This window comes from Actinia tenebrosa, unplaced genomic scaffold, assembly GCF_029948245.1.
Source record: "Actinia tenebrosa isolate PJP-AT-01 unplaced genomic scaffold, QUT_ActTen_1.0 PGA_scaffold16__25_contigs__length_10494907, whole genome shotgun sequence".
Classification (NCBI taxonomy): domain Eukaryota; kingdom Metazoa; phylum Cnidaria; class Anthozoa; order Actiniaria; family Actiniidae; genus Actinia; species Actinia tenebrosa.
In genome coordinates this window covers 7580029-7595584 of record NW_028292576.1, presented here as the reverse complement: position 1 = coordinate 7595584, position 15556 = coordinate 7580029, and the positions used below count along the sequence as shown (strand labels likewise).

The window sequence follows — 15556 nt, the reverse complement described above, 5'->3', positions numbered from 1 at the left end:
GCACTAAATAAAAAGTCGAGTTGAGTTGAGTTGAGTACAATTTGGCATTTAATTGCACTCCTCTTGTCCAATCAGAGTCGAGTAATTTTGTTGAGTGTATTATAATAAATAATTTTTAGGGAAGATATACATTTTTATTGGAGGGGCGAGGGAGGGAAAAGCTGGGGATTTGGAGAGTAAAAATTTGAGGTTACTTTTTTTTTTTTTTTTTTTTTTTTTTTTTTTTTGAAGAAAACTAGCAAGGGGAGAGTTGACTAATAGGACGGTTATAGATTTCATACTTGAGTGAAAGGAAGGGCTACAACCATTTTCAAAAAGTTTATTTGTGAATACTACCACCACCACCACCAATAAAAAACGCACCCTAAAATCGCTAAAAAAAACTCTGATATAGACAATTTTAAAGAGAAACGATAAGTACACTTATTTCTAAAATACACTTATATTTTCAAAATCTTAGCGAAACCTACAAAATTTTTGCAAAATCTATTTACATTTACTAAATACATTTTATAAAAGTGGATAGCCTGGGTTACCTGTGCCTTTAATGAACACCCACGCGCTTCCATGTTATGGTCTTCCTGTGATTTCCGGGATCTAAATATGTGTTTCAACTGTCTCAATGCCGTGAACTTTGATTTGGGACCATGGAACCTCAATATGTGTTATTCTTGTATGATCAGCTTAGGGTCGAGACTATCCGTTACCTCGATGATTATATTAAAAGCGGAAGAGGCACATTGGCTGAACTTAAAGACCGCTTCCGCCAAACTCTCCCTGAAGAAGAACGAAGAAGAGTCAGAAATGTAAAAAAACTTGTGGATACCTTGGAAGAACAAGGTTTATTAGGAGACAACAATGTAAAGCTTTTAAAATCGTTAGCTGAGAAGCTTGAATTACCAGAACTTAAGCACAAAATTGAGGAATTCGAAACGGAGTCTTCAGGTACTGTAATTATTGTCAAGAGAAGTTTTTAAATCATAATCCAAATGGAATCTTAACAAACTCATAATATTTTTTATTTCCATTTCCATATTATGAATATTTACATATATATTTATATTTATATATATTAGTGCATTTGTTCATCTAATTTAGTTTTATTTTATATTATATCTCATGAAAAAAATGCTTTACATTCAAGGAAATGACTAGAGGCTAAAGGAACCGTAAGGTTTTCAAAGTTAGACCCTAGGCAATTTGAGTTATAATTTTATTCAGTAGCTTCAGACAGTTACACAAAAGGAATAGCAGCAGAAAAGCGATTCATGAGGAAAGCACAATAGAGATCATGACCGTGAAGAGTTTTATAATTCCGATACAGAATCATGTTCATTTGCATAAACTTTAACTTGGATTTTCTTGGGCAGATTCGCTTTTATCTTGAAAATTTTAGTTAAACACAAAGGAACTAACCTAGACGTTTGTTAAGCAATATACAATATTCGTATACAACACGGCCACTAATACTGTGTATATATTTCTTACAGTCGACGAACGTCACGCGTGAACAATTGACCTAATTCACTATGACGTCACTGCGACGTCACTGCTTGCTTATGTGGGGAATAGAATCGCCAAATCCAATAGAAAATCCAACAAAATTTGCTCCTAGCGAAACAGTTTAACATAAAATGGCTTGGTTTTTCATATATTATATATGTTAAGAGAGAATTCTTTTCGTATTCAAGCAGTGAGCGCCAAAAACTATTTTCTTGAAGAAAGGCTGTTGTACGAGGCTAAAATCTTGTTGTTTGGAAAGTTTAACTTGTTTGGAAGTGGAGATGACGGATGAAAGTCTGTGGCGGATTTAGGGGGGGTTCATTGGGTGCAAATGAAACCTCCCTCTCCCCCCCCCCGGCTGGTACCTTGGATTTTATATATTTTCTAAAATTGATAAATAAATAAAAGTATGGTACTAACTTATGAGATTTAATATGAAATGGGACTGGTGGATAGGTTATCCTTATTAGGAGCGCCCCTAAGCCAGTGATGTGCCTCATGGGAAAAATGATGATGCAAGAGAACGTTATTGTTGTGCCAAGATTTGCAAAAATGAAACCCACCCTCTTAAAGTCCTGGATCCGCCACTGAAAGTGGAAACAAAGTGTTAACCCAAAGCAAAAATTTTATTCGAAAATGAGGTTTAGGCCTTCATTCGCTTATTTCACATATATTTTCTATGAAAAAGCCTGACAAAGCAACATTCTAACACCAATGCAACAAAGCATCTTCGTACAATTGAAAATACCGCTTCAAACAGGCATTTTATTATAGTACATCAGTTTCTAACTGTTTAAAAAAGGTTTTGAGTGTTAACCCAAAACGAACATTGGAATCAAAACTCATACGAAAGTCTAGTTTTTGGGCGCTTTTTGCCATTATTGCTCGTTATTGAAAAAAAATTCCTCTTAATATGTACTAAAAAATATTCTGAGCGTTTGCTGGCTATTCTAGTTCTCTTCGTGGATTGATACGGGTTTTAGAACAATTTTTGGTGAATTTGCGTTGATTTAACCCCCTCCGACGACCATGATCCTTTGCGTTTAAACAATAGATTGTTAAAGATATTTTGATTGACGTCATAGTGGATTAGGGCAAATATTTCTTTCCGTTTTCATCGAATATTCGTCTGTGTTTCTAATTTTTTAATCAGCATCAATAGATTAGCTTCCTTCAGAAGTGACAACACTGTAATATATACTGTCGTTCTATGCTAACCGTGGTCACGTTGGATTGTTGGGATATTATGTTATAGATCAAAACTTCCATATTTTAAAGACACACGAATCGCGATATATGAGATAACTAGTGGTCGTAATTTTTAAGAATTACCGTTTAGTGCTTCAAACAACTTTTTTAACGCATTAGGTTCCCATAGGGTACCCTAAGAAAAAAGTAAAAGGGTCTCCCTACCCATAACCCCTTGTGCACCTATATACGTCAAGGACCCATGGTGCATCGCTGGCTTTTTGACGCAGTGCTGAGAGGTATTGACTGAAACGTCAGAGTAGGGTATAGGGAGGGACTCGTATATTTCTCACTTCGTCTGTGTTCATATAATCTGAATTAATTCGAAATATATGAGATGACTACTAGTGGTAGATTTTAACGTTACCGTGTATTGATGAAGTGAAATATAAACTGTATCAGGGTTGACAATGCAAACTTTATTCATGATCTCAGTATAACTTTGCTGCTGAGAATAAAGAACACTCGGTTATAAGTGGAAACGTTCGTTTAGAGGATAATACTCCAACAGCAAACTCTGCATTAAGAGTAGGCTTGTAATAAAAAGTTCTAAACGTAGAAGGTGAAGACCACTGAGTACGCCATATAGACATTATAGTGGCCAATGAAACAAACGGCAGGAGTTGAGGCACTACGTACAGCTGAGTGTGCTTTGAATATTTCGCTGTCTATTCCTGCATTTTGCATGACGGACCTTAACCATCGTCCAAGTGTTGTAGAGGTGACAGGTTTGTGTGAGCGAATAAAGAAGGTAAATAGATAGTCTGGCTCGGAAGATGATACGACTGGCCGCAGATTACGAGTTACTTTAGGGTAACGACTGAGACATTCCACAGGGCATAGCTTTCGGTTTTGTTCGAAGTGAGCAAAGAATTAGTCAGCCGGCTTGTTCGGGGATCCTGCTTTTCTAGGTGGTTGGTCCGCTTGCACCACTTTTTATCTTCAGAACCATTTTTTCCCCTCTTAATGATGTTTCGTTCAAAGGTAAATAAAAAAACAGGACCACCTTTTTTAGTAAAAACCAGATCACTGGTGACTACGGCCTTGCTGTAAAGCACTATTGGACTCAGTCGGGAAATATAGTACTCTATAGAAAGAAGTATTATTGTCATTTAACTAATATATATTTTCATATCATATTTTTTTCAGGAATATTCCAGAGAACAGTCGATGGTAATTTTAAAATAATTTATTCTTTTATAAATTTTGTTCTTCTAATGCTAATATTATATTTTACCTTAATTAAAATATTGATAAATGTCTTTGTATTTTTCATAGTTGCAGGAAGAGCTGCAGGTGAGTTGAACACGTGCCCTGGCGATTCCTTGAAGTCCTTGAAGTCTCATATGAGACTTGGCATGGTAGCTCAGTGGTTAGAGCATGGCACCGGAATCGCTATGGGAGTCTTTCAATTTGCAGCTGCATAAGTTGCTTCATATACTGCAAGGATCAGCTCAATTTGATTAATTATCATAATCATTTATTCATGATAAGATCATGATTTTTAAAGATTTGTTTGTTTGTTTTGTTTTGTTTTTGTTTTTTCGCTTTGTTTAAGTTTTTTTCCTTTTTTTCTTTTTTCTTTTTTCTTTTATTTTTTATTCTTGTTCTTCCCATAGGTTTTATGTGGCAAACGTTTAAAGGTGAGTTTTTAATAAATACGATTCTTTGTTTAAATGATATCCATATTCTCTACTTTCACATCCCATAATGCCTTGCGTCTTTGGGGGTAACCAATCAAAAAACTGTCCCAAATTGAAATGTTTCTTAATTGAATTTATACTATACCTGCTTTTGTCTGTACAATACTGATTATCAGTTTATTCCAAGTTATTTTTGCGTGTACAGATCATGAAGAGTTTTGGTCTTACAGAAAATGTATTGACTTACGAAAAATTTTTTTTAATTTACCTTAGACGTCTTCAAGGTTCTATCTTTTTCAGTGTTTTTTACTTCTTCATTTTATTTTTGGATACCAAACAAGGTATTTTCAACATTGTCTGATCAGCCTTCAGCAAAATAAGTGGGGTTTTACCCTCTGGTTACCCTCAAAGACGCAAAGGATTATGGGGAAGAATTCATGTGTTTTCTCATGTGCAACCGTTCAACAAAGAAATTATGCCCAAGGTAAAGTTGTCTATACAATCTCCCTTCAGATAAGGTGGTATAGTAATTAAGCAGAAAACATTATATTAAACAGACAGCTGCTAGGACCCCAAAATTTTATTAACATATATTTAAAGAAAAGCGAACCTCTGTTTAGTGGAAACTCCTTATTACTTGGATACCATGCAGGCGTTAGGTTCTATAAATGTCTACTTTACAGCTATTTAAATAAAGGTTGAATACTGAATACTGCATACTGAATAGTGCATTATATTCCAAGACCAAAGGGCATCGTGGGTTTTGTTAATTTGAAATAAAAAGTAAATATACAGCAGTTAACTCTCTACATATAGTTAGTATATTGTTTCAGATGGAATACACTAAAAATAGAATAAATAATACTTATTAATCCTACTTTAGACAATGTCACTATGGCTCACAATGTACTTCGGTCTTGGAATGCACTATTCAGGTACAACATTACTGTATATAGTAATGTATCTTTTGTTTATTTTAACAGGAGGAGTATGTACCTCAGGTTAGTTCAGTATAATTCTAAAGACTAACAATATATCTATTTAGTGTTTTAAGAAACACATGCAATATTACATGGATACGATACATTAACCATGCTATGTACTATATACTAGGGCTTTTAAGTTGTGACGTTTTTCTGGGTCGAAATGCTCACAAAAACGCAAAATAAATCAAAAAATGTTATCAGTGATTTATCTTACACTTGAAACAATAGCAACTCTGGACAACAAATCATGCCACGAAGAAAAAGTAAGAAAAAGCAGAACAGCATTACTAGGTTAAGGCCATGATGTAATAGTATTATCTTTTAGGGCATGCAATACATAAATATAATATAATTATATAATTACATTAAAATAATATAAATATAGTATAATTGTGATTACGGTTTTTGCAGCCATACATTTGAAAACTGTGTTGTCAATAAAAGGAGTTCAAATAGCCTTGGCAGGTGCAGCTCTTGTATATATGTATGGGACGAATCCCGAAAAACTGAAAGATCTTCAACCATTTGTGGAATACAGGACTCAACTAGTTGCAATCTTTAGAGGCTCGGTTGTTTTCGTCTTAAAAGTCTCAAGTATTTCATCACTAAAACGGTTATGGCAAAGCTACAAGGATGGCTCGTTGGAAGAAAAAATGAAAAAAACCTTCAATGAGATGAAGGGATTGAGGGAAGTGAGCCATGGAGAAGAGATTGATGTGGAGGTTACAATAGACGAGGAAGAGTACCGCCAAGTTCTCTGGGATCTTGTCCTCTTGAAGGCAAAAGGTAGAACACATTTTTCACAAAATATCGATCGTATTATTTTTAGTGGTTGCTTTGTTGGTTCGTTATAATTGAAATATATGTGGGTATCAATATATGAGGTTCGACTGTATGTATCTATTACGGCCTTGTTGCCAAGTTGAAACTTTTAGCTGAAACCTTCGTGCAACGGCGTTGCGAGACAAGTTTCAATTGGGTGATAAACGGCGTAATTTCGTCCTGAAACGTGCTCGCAACACAAGCTTCAGTTGCACGAGTAGAAAGCAGTCGCGACGAAAGTTTCACGAAGCCTAAATTGCACCGTGTAACTGTTAGCTCCTCATGATTGGCCAAAAGAAGCAGTAAATTCCTAAGTGTGATATCTTATTAACGAGTAATACGCCGTGAAAATCTTGAAATTAAACATAGCTTAAACTAAAGTTGATATATGAATATATTGTAAATGTGTAGGAAAGGCTACAAGGAATATTTCTATCATAAGATTCAAAAGAGTAGTCCTAAGATAGGTGAGCAAAGGGGTAAAAAGTGTGTAGGGCGTAACCCGAGGTACAAATGCTAATGGGAGGAGCTAAGAGGTTCACTTGTGAATTCAAAGCATACCATTATCTAAACTTGTGCGTGATGGTAGCCTTACTGAAATCTTATATCGATATTTTTAATAGCTAATTGATCGTTCTTTATCTTGTTTTCATACGAGAAGAAATAGTAATTAGAAAACTGATGTTTAGCTTAGTCTGTAAAAACATTAATTTTCTCTCTCATAACATAACAACCCCGTGAAACTTGTCTCACAACACCGCTGCAGACAAGTTTCGGCTAAAAGATCAACGTGTAACAGGGCCTTAAGTTTGAATGGCTTGAATGCTTGCTTCCGTTAATTAATTTTTTATGTATTGGCAAAGGTAATTCAGTGAAGACCGTTACTAAAAGACAGCGCAGACACTCAGTTTGCTGTGGACGAGATTTTCCTGAAAAGGTCGGCAAACCAATGGATGTAACACAGATACAAATACGAGTAGGACGACCTCTTACGGAACTAGAAATTTCTATAAGAAATATAAAAAGTAAGTCTTGTTTTTCTTCTATTTTTTATTCACTCAGTGATTTCCTTTCGGTCAATGACTTATCGCTTATCGTCTGTGTCCAGCAGTCCGTTTGGCAGCTTTTGGCTTCGACAAACTTTGTTCAGTTTTTTTGAACTGAATAAGGGTTTGTGTGCCGCCTGATTGGGTCGGTTGATTATCAGTCTGTTGAGCGGGAAATAGTGGGTTCTGTGGGTTGTTGTCGTTACAACCTAAATAACCAGAAATAACGTTGAATAACGTTATTCTTTTGATTCAGGGCTCAAAGAAGCTTTGAGAGGAAAAGAGTTTGCATCAAGAATCGCCGAAGTTGAAGAGCAAAGACTATCTGAAATAGAAAGACAATTATCGGAGATGGAAATCTTTTTAGGTATTACGGTAACATTTAATCAGTAGACTAAAGCAGTGCATCAGTTACGTTACATTTCAACGACGTCTAGAAACGAAAGTTCTCGTCTACAGTTCCCTACGTTCGTGAAATGCGATCCTAAAAAGGCCGGACCAAACCCAATTTAAGGCGGTTTTTTTTTTTCATCACTGTAAGTTGTAGTTTTGCACAACATACATACATACATACATAAACTTTATTCAACCTCGAATTTCAGAGTAGCTTACAAAGCTAATATCTTCGAGAGAGAAAAAAAAAGGGGGGGGAAAAAAAAGGCTATTGAATAATGATTATAAAACTATTATATAATGGTAATTAATATTTACATATGTACACTATATACACTATTTTGCAGAATCAGTTCAATTTCAATGTTGATGAGTAGTTACTCGAAAGAGTCATACTTTAGTATATTACGACGGAAGTCCAAAAAGTTTGAGGTTCTAAAAGTATCCGGCAGTGCATTCCATAAAGTAGCAGCTAAATAAGAAAAAGAGTGAAGGCCATATGTAGTTGTTTTAGGTTTAGGGAGAGACAGAATGTAGTTACCGCGTAAATTATAGGAAGTAGACCGGAAAGTAAACATACTGTTTAGATATCCTGGGTAGTGAGAAAAAAATACTTTTGTACAATATGATTAAGAAATTCTGAAGGCGTCTAACTTGTAGAGATTTTAGGTTGACCTTCTCAAGTAATAAATCATATGAAGAATCATAATCTTGTAAAAGGAACCTTAATATTCGCTTGTTTAAAGCTTCCATTTTGCTGGCATTGCGCGCACCGCAAAAATGCCACACAAAATATACCACAATGACTATTTAATAACATATTTCAAAATATGGAAAATCAATAACCACTTCCAGAATAAGTATACATTTTTCATCAATTTCCTTAGCTGCGTCAAGTTTCTCGGAGATCAGAATGAAAGAGGCAGAAAAAAGAAGTCCCTCCGAGTACATAACAAAGAGCATACCGAGTGTGGAAAGGAGATTGCATATAGCAGGTACGTATCATGTTCACGAAATCAGTTTGCTTTTGTTTGTTTTTTGTTGTTGTTTTTTCGCTTGCCAGTGGATGATAAATAAGTTGTATAATAGACGTTTTGCGTTCGGTGTATTTCTCACGACTAAAATTAAAAAAGAAGACTCTATTTTAAGAAGGAGAAAACGCCAACGCTTTTATAGAAGTATTAGGTAACATTTAATCAGTAGATTAAAGCATTGCATTAGTTAGGTTGCTTCATTTCCACGACGTCGTTAAAAGTTCTCGTTTACAGTTCGAGACGTTCGTGAAATGCGGTCCTAAAAAGGCCGGACCAAAGGCGTATTTTTTCATTATTGTAAGCTGAAGTTTGCACCCTATTTTGAAGAGTATACCACAATGACTATTTAATAACATTTTTCCAAATATCGAAGATCAATAACCATTTCCAAAATAAGTGTATATTTTTGCTTGAATTCCTTAGCTGCGTCATGTTCCTCGGAGATCGGATTGAAAGAGGCAGACAAAAGACATTTCGCCGAGGACGTAACAACGAGCATACAAGCATGCGAGTCGATGGTGGAGACTAATGAAGTAGGTATGTATTTGATATAGGTATGTATCAGGTCCACGTTAATCAGTAGACTAAAGCATTGCATTAGTTACATCATTCCCACGACGTCATGAAAAGTTCTCGTTTACAGATTTGATAACATTTTTCCAAATATCGAAAATCAATAACCATTTCCAAAATAAGTATATATTTTTGCTTGAATTCCTTAGCTGCGTCATGTTCCTCGGAGATCGGATTGAAAGAGGCAGACAAAAGACATTTCGCCGAGGACGTAACAACGAGCATACAAGCATGCATCAGAGTGAAAGAGCCAGAAGAAAGAGATTTCACCGAGTATGATATAGGTACGTATCAGGTCAACGAAATCTGCCTGGTAAACGTATGGGAATCTAGCTCAGTCGACATCGCTTGCCAGTGGATGATAAACAAGGTGTATAATACGAGACGTTTTGCGTTGCTGTATTTCTCACGACTAAATTAAAAAGACTTAATTCTATTTTTAGAAGGAGAAAACGCCAACGCTTTTAGCGATGGTACAAAATACTGAACAGCAATTTTTTTTATACGCCAATTTTTCAAATTACTCATTCATTGTTAATAATTAAAATGTAATTTCTTAGCTACGCCAGGTTTATCGGAGTCCAAATCGAAAGAGGCAGCAAGACTTTCGGCATATCATTTCGCCTTACACACTACGCAAGGGAAATTGCCCGCGGGATCTAGCTTGACATCCTCGTCAGAGTATTACAAAAAAGGTTTGAGCTGTATTACAAAAAAAGGTTCGAGCCAAAGGACATAGGCGATAGGTCATGGAAAATGTTGTAGACCCATACTGACCCTGGGCCTCGGAACTACATATCTTCTATCGCTTACCGCCTATCACCTCCTCCTTTGGCTCTGACAACCTTTTTTTTTTTTTTTTTTTTTTTTTTTTTTGAAATAGGTATATGAATGCTGCCTAATTGGGTCGGTTGAGTTACTGCGTCAACACGTACAAAGCCACAAAGAGCATGCGGCATACTTAAAGGCCGCTGACCAGTAATTATAGTGAACTGTTCTGCTGTGCCGTTTTTTTGCAGGAGACTTCATTTCCCTTCGTGAACTCAAGCTTCGTGAGTACCAGAAAGAGCTTGCAGCACCTGCCCTGGAAGGCAAGAACACCATCATCTGTGAACCAACCAACAGTAACAAGACCTTTGTTGCTATGAAGATTGTAAAAAGACACCTTGATGCTTGCAAAATTCTTAAAATTAAGAGCAATGGTAAGTTAAGCTTTCAGAGGCGAAGCCGAGGAGGAGGAGTTAAGGGGGCATCCCATGAAAATCCTGCATCCTTGTTTTGGGTGCTTTTAAGAATTCAAATTGCAAACGATAATAAATTTATCTTACATTTTCAAGCAGTGATAGTTGTGGTTGATAAGCAGATCAGTGTGTTTCAACAAAGAGCCTGTTTTGAGGAGTATCTGACGAACTACAGCATATCAGACATCTCGGGAAGCAATTCAGATGTGATTCCTCTTCACCGTAGGATCCAGGACAATGATGTAGTCGTAGTGACTGCAGGGATACTGATGAACGCTATGGTTGACAAATCAGTCCATATTACAGATATAACACTTCTAGTGTTTGATGAATGTCACCATGCCAACAAGGATCACCCGTACAGCCAAATTATGCAGGCGTACTTGGAGACTAAATTATACGATCTCGAAACGAAGAAATTACCTCAGGTAATGGTGTTCATTCACATTCGTCTAGAGCAGATTTCGTATGACTGTGAAAAATTCAGTGCTGTGTCGCGACCGTGATGTTTTCTAGAATTATGATTGGCTTTCTTTTCTCCCGCGCAGTGTTATTGGTCTGGCAGTGTCGTTTCCTTGTCGTGACCGTGACTGTGCCGTGTTTGTGCCGTGTTTCGTGCATTTAATTGGTAGAAGAGTGCGTGTCTTGCCGCGACCGTGATGTTTTCTAGATTTTTGATTGGCTGACTCTTTGCCGTGGCGGTGTTTGTACCGTGAGCTTTTCACAGTCATACGAAAACTGCACTATCTTGAAATCCCGGCGGGTTTGTACTTATCAGTAAGTTGGGGGGGGGGGGGGGGGGGGGGGGGGGGGGGGCGGCAGCGGGAGCGCTTTGGTTGAAGAGGAAATGTTTATTACTTTTTTTATCGTCCTAGTCAATCTTTTATGTACTATTTATAAACTCATCTTATACTATAAATCTAAGAGCCCATGTTTAAATAGCTTAGAAAATCAAGTTATGAAATAATGATAAATGACATTTCAACTTTCGAACACCAAGCTATCCTCATAGACCACTTTAGCTTGGACTAATGTTTTTCCAATTTAGACCATGTCTCATTCCCTAGAATATCATTTAGCCATTCCGATGCGGGTCAAAAACTCTCGAAATCGTTGCGGCAATCGTTGCGAAAAGTAGAACCCGACCTAGTATTTCAACGACTGGGATGCACAACGTGAATGAAACTGTGGGACACCTTCTTTACCAGACCATGATTTGGGTCAGCCCAGTAGTAAGATATTCTTAATCTATTACAAACTAAACCAGACCTTATTGCTTATTCTAGGTAGTTGGTTTCACTGCTTCTCTTGGTGCAACTACTAAGGAACAAGTCCTACAGATTTGTGCTAACATGGACGCATCTAACATCAGTACCGTTTGCAAGAACACCGAGGAGCTCAAACTCTTTTCTCCTCAGCCGTTACTCGAAACGAAGAAGACACAAATTGAAAAGAAGCCTAACATATTTGAGAAAGAATTAAATAAGGTATTAAAGCATTTTTGTAAATGGAGATAAGTTGAATTCAGTTCACAGAACAAGATGATTTTACACCTTTTTTTCACCACACACAACGAAAAAGTCTTTTGTTCCGCATAGTTATGCAGTGCATAACATATATTGTATTTCGTTAGATTTTCTCGCTTCTCAGTCAACTTTTTTTTCATTTAACATAGGCCATGGAAAAAATTGAGGTCTTCATCAAGGAAACTCCTCCCCAAGCAATGGATCGGCAGGTTGAAGGTTATCGCCAGTGGATTAAACTGCTTGAAAAAAAGGGAGAAGGGAATCAATTGGCATGCGCGTCACAACTAAGATGGTATTCTTTTACTAAATTTAGGTGAAATTGTGAGGTTGGGGACGGGGGAAGGGGGGGGGGGGGGGGTGAAATGGCGATGGTAACAACAATAATGATGGTGATCAGATGCTGCTTGTGACATTAATGGTGATGGTGATGGTGTTTTATGTTATAGTTATCACGAGGCACTGCTAATCAACAGCAAGGTTAGAATTGAAGACGCCATTCTTTACCTGGACGAGTACATCAACGACCTCGACAAATCAAAGTTTACTGAAACTGAATATTGGTTGCAAGAATTGTACCTCGAAACGAAGGAGCGAATCAAAAAGCACATCAAAGAAGCTGGTAGGCCAGAAAATCCGCTACTTATTGCATTACAGAAGATGTTATTAGATTTCCACACAACTAAAGCTCCGGAAGAATACAAACCTAAAGGAATCTTATTTACGCGTACGAGGGAATACGCATACGCGCTAAAGAAGTGGATGGAAGAATCTGAAGAGCTTAAGGAAATTTTAAGACCTGAGGTCTTGCTTGGAGTTGGTAAGTGTAAGATAGTTTTCTTGTGACTCATCTTCCAGTGCCTAGTTTACTATGACACTGAGGGCGCTTCCAATCCTTTTCTTAAGGAAGGATGTAGTAGTGTTTAAAATGCAACCCTAAGCCCTTCCAGTGCACTTGCTATTCCCTACCTTTCACAAGGAAGGAATGGTTAAGACATGACATATATTATTACATAAACAAATGAGTAAATGAAAGAAAACATTTTATCTTTTCAACATCTACAACAGCTGCGGTAACGCAAAGCCAACAAGAACAGGTCATTCAGAGTTTTAAGGAAGGCACAGTCAACATCATCATTGCAACAACCGTTGCTGAAGAAGGACTGGACATCTCTGACTGCAGTTACGTCATTCGCTATGGATTTCAGGAAAGTGAGATTTCAAGTGTACAGTCAAAGGAACGTAAACGACGATCTCGAGAAATGCTTTTGGAATTAGTTTTGAGAGATATAAAGGATATTCCCTCAGAAAAGTTTCAAAAATTGGTAAGCTAAGCTAAAGGATGTTGTCATGACAAACAATAAAAGCTTTACTAATTACATTTACGACTTTTTTGACAGATACGCATCCTGCAGATCAAAAGTTTTGCCAATAAAAAACCAGGGCAAGAAACCGGCATTGAGAAATCCTCCCTGAAAGATGCTGATGGTGTGACATTTTACTGTCAGAAGTGTATGGCATTGGTTTGTCATGCTCAAGACATTCGTAGGTTTAAAGAGTCACATCACGTGGTTATCAACAAGGACATTCATGAAAGGATAGACATCAAACCCCACGAAAAACCCAAAACTTTCGATGGCATTCATTTTGGCAATAGGGTAATCATAAGTCAGTGTTAGTTTTAATGTATTAAATGGTGTAAACGTATACTGTTCTGTCCTAAGGCATTTCATCTTATCAGGCACTTCGTTTTTCTGCGGTCTAACCCCACCCCACACCTACCTACCTACCTACCTACCTACCTACCTACCTACCTACCTACCTACCTACCTACCTACCTACCTACCCTTCTACCTACCCATCTACCTACCTACCTAACTACCTACCTTCCCACCAACCTACTACCTATTACCTACCTACTTACCTACCTACCTACCTTCCCACCTACCTACCTACCTACCCCTTCCAACCTACCTTCCCACCTAAATACCTACCTACCTACCTTCCCACCAACCTAACTACCCATCTACCTACCTACCCACCCACCCACCCACCTACCTACCTACCTACCCACCTACCTACCTACCTACCTACCTTACCACCAACCTACCTACCCACTTACCTACCTACCCCTTCCTGCGTAATTATCTGCCAATGTAATAAAACGTAATGTTCTGATATTCTATCTCTTTTGCCTTAGATTTATTGTAAGAAATGTGGCCATTACTGGGGAGTGATCATAACAGTTGAAGAAACAGAATGGCCATGTCTGGAGATAGTTAGTTTCGTGACAACGTTCAACCATGGCAAAGAAAAAAAGAGCTTCAAAAAGTGGAAGGACTTGCCTATCAAGATATGTGACGCTACCCTGAAAGAAATGTTGACAGAAGCCAGCTAATCTGAAAGATAATGCTGGGATTAGAATCAGAATCGAAAAATCTCGTAAAACTATGATGTCACTTTTCCTCGTGATGATTATAGATTTACGGGCCATTAATTGAAAAAAATAACTTAGCTAATAACAGATTTTAGTTAATAACTATTCTGCAAAATACGTCAGTAAAAAGAGAGTAAAATATTGTAGTTATATGCCAATTAGTTTTTTAGTTATGGAGTCATTATACTTCTTAAAAATAAGTTATTTATGTAATATCCTCAGTTTATATTAGATTGTAATTACTTAAAAGGGGCACTTGGTGAAAATCGATGAAAATTGGAAATGACATGAAACTTGGTTACGCTTATCTATATGGCCCCAATAGTCGCCAAGCAACATATTTTCTTCACAGTAAAATGTGTCGTATAAAAATTATCAATTTTATTCAGCACCTAAAATGTGAGTAAATGACGTCATTTACTCAACCCTATTGTTCTTTCTGCTTTTGAACCAAAATTTCTCAACAGCAAGTGGCTCCCAGGCTAAAATATCAACTAATCTGGTTTACGTAGTCATAATTGAGTCATATTATCCTCAAATACTTCAGTTAATTGGACTTTCAATTAAAATTGGGGCATTTTCATCCAAGTGCCCTTTTAAAGTATACCTAATGATCCATAATATAGAGTTTTTTGGCTAACAGTTTATGTATTATATAAAGCACGGAAAATAATGTTTCATCCGAATTCCGTGGTGCAAATGCACCACTTGCTCCAATCAAAAGATCAGCTGGTTGTTTTTACGTGGGGATGACTAGGATGTGGATGGGGCTATCCGATTGTCAGTTAACTACCAATGCTCTTACGAGTGCTGACTAAATATTAACCAAAAAAATGAAAAAATCAATTAACTGTTAGCTACTAACCCTTAGGACAATTGTCAATTAAACCCCATCCATACTCTCTCAATTGTTTGAGCTATAAAAGTAATTTCAAATCTATGTTTTCCCGATCAGTAAGTACATTATTTGCACCTTTGCTATCCCAAGGAACTCGGTGATATTTGGATAGATTTTCAAATGTTTTCATTTATTATTATATATTTTTTGAATTTTACATGTATCAGGAATCGAAGGAAATACATAATAACATTTATTTTAGTTTTAAA

At 36.9% G+C, this 15556-nt stretch overlaps 1 protein-coding gene across 2 annotated transcripts; it reads left to right on the top strand.

Moving 5' to 3' along the window:
- The first annotated feature begins 596 nt into the window (after positions 1 to 596).
- On the top strand, positions 597 to 15556 carry LOC116298618 (ATP-dependent RNA helicase DHX58). 2 transcript variants are annotated; one of them, XM_031707138.2, is made up of 20 exons: positions 597 to 945; positions 3901 to 3924; positions 4030 to 4047; positions 4371 to 4394; positions 5378 to 5395; positions 5792 to 6166; positions 7066 to 7227; positions 7505 to 7615; positions 8529 to 8636; positions 9099 to 9212; positions 9398 to 9532; positions 9809 to 9943; positions 10268 to 10450; positions 10589 to 10917; positions 11776 to 11976; positions 12165 to 12307; positions 12462 to 12832; positions 13081 to 13337; positions 13413 to 13670; positions 14213 to 15556. In XM_031707138.2, the coding sequence occupies exons 1-20, from the start codon at positions 648 to 650 to the stop codon at positions 14408 to 14410; spliced, it is 3462 nt and encodes a 1153-aa protein (XP_031562998.2). In that variant the 5' UTR covers positions 597 to 647; the 3' UTR covers positions 14411 to 15556. The 2 variants fall into 2 exon arrangements, with proteins under 2 accessions (XP_031562998.2, XP_031562997.2); XM_031707137.2 differs by having other exon boundaries at positions 10586 to 10917.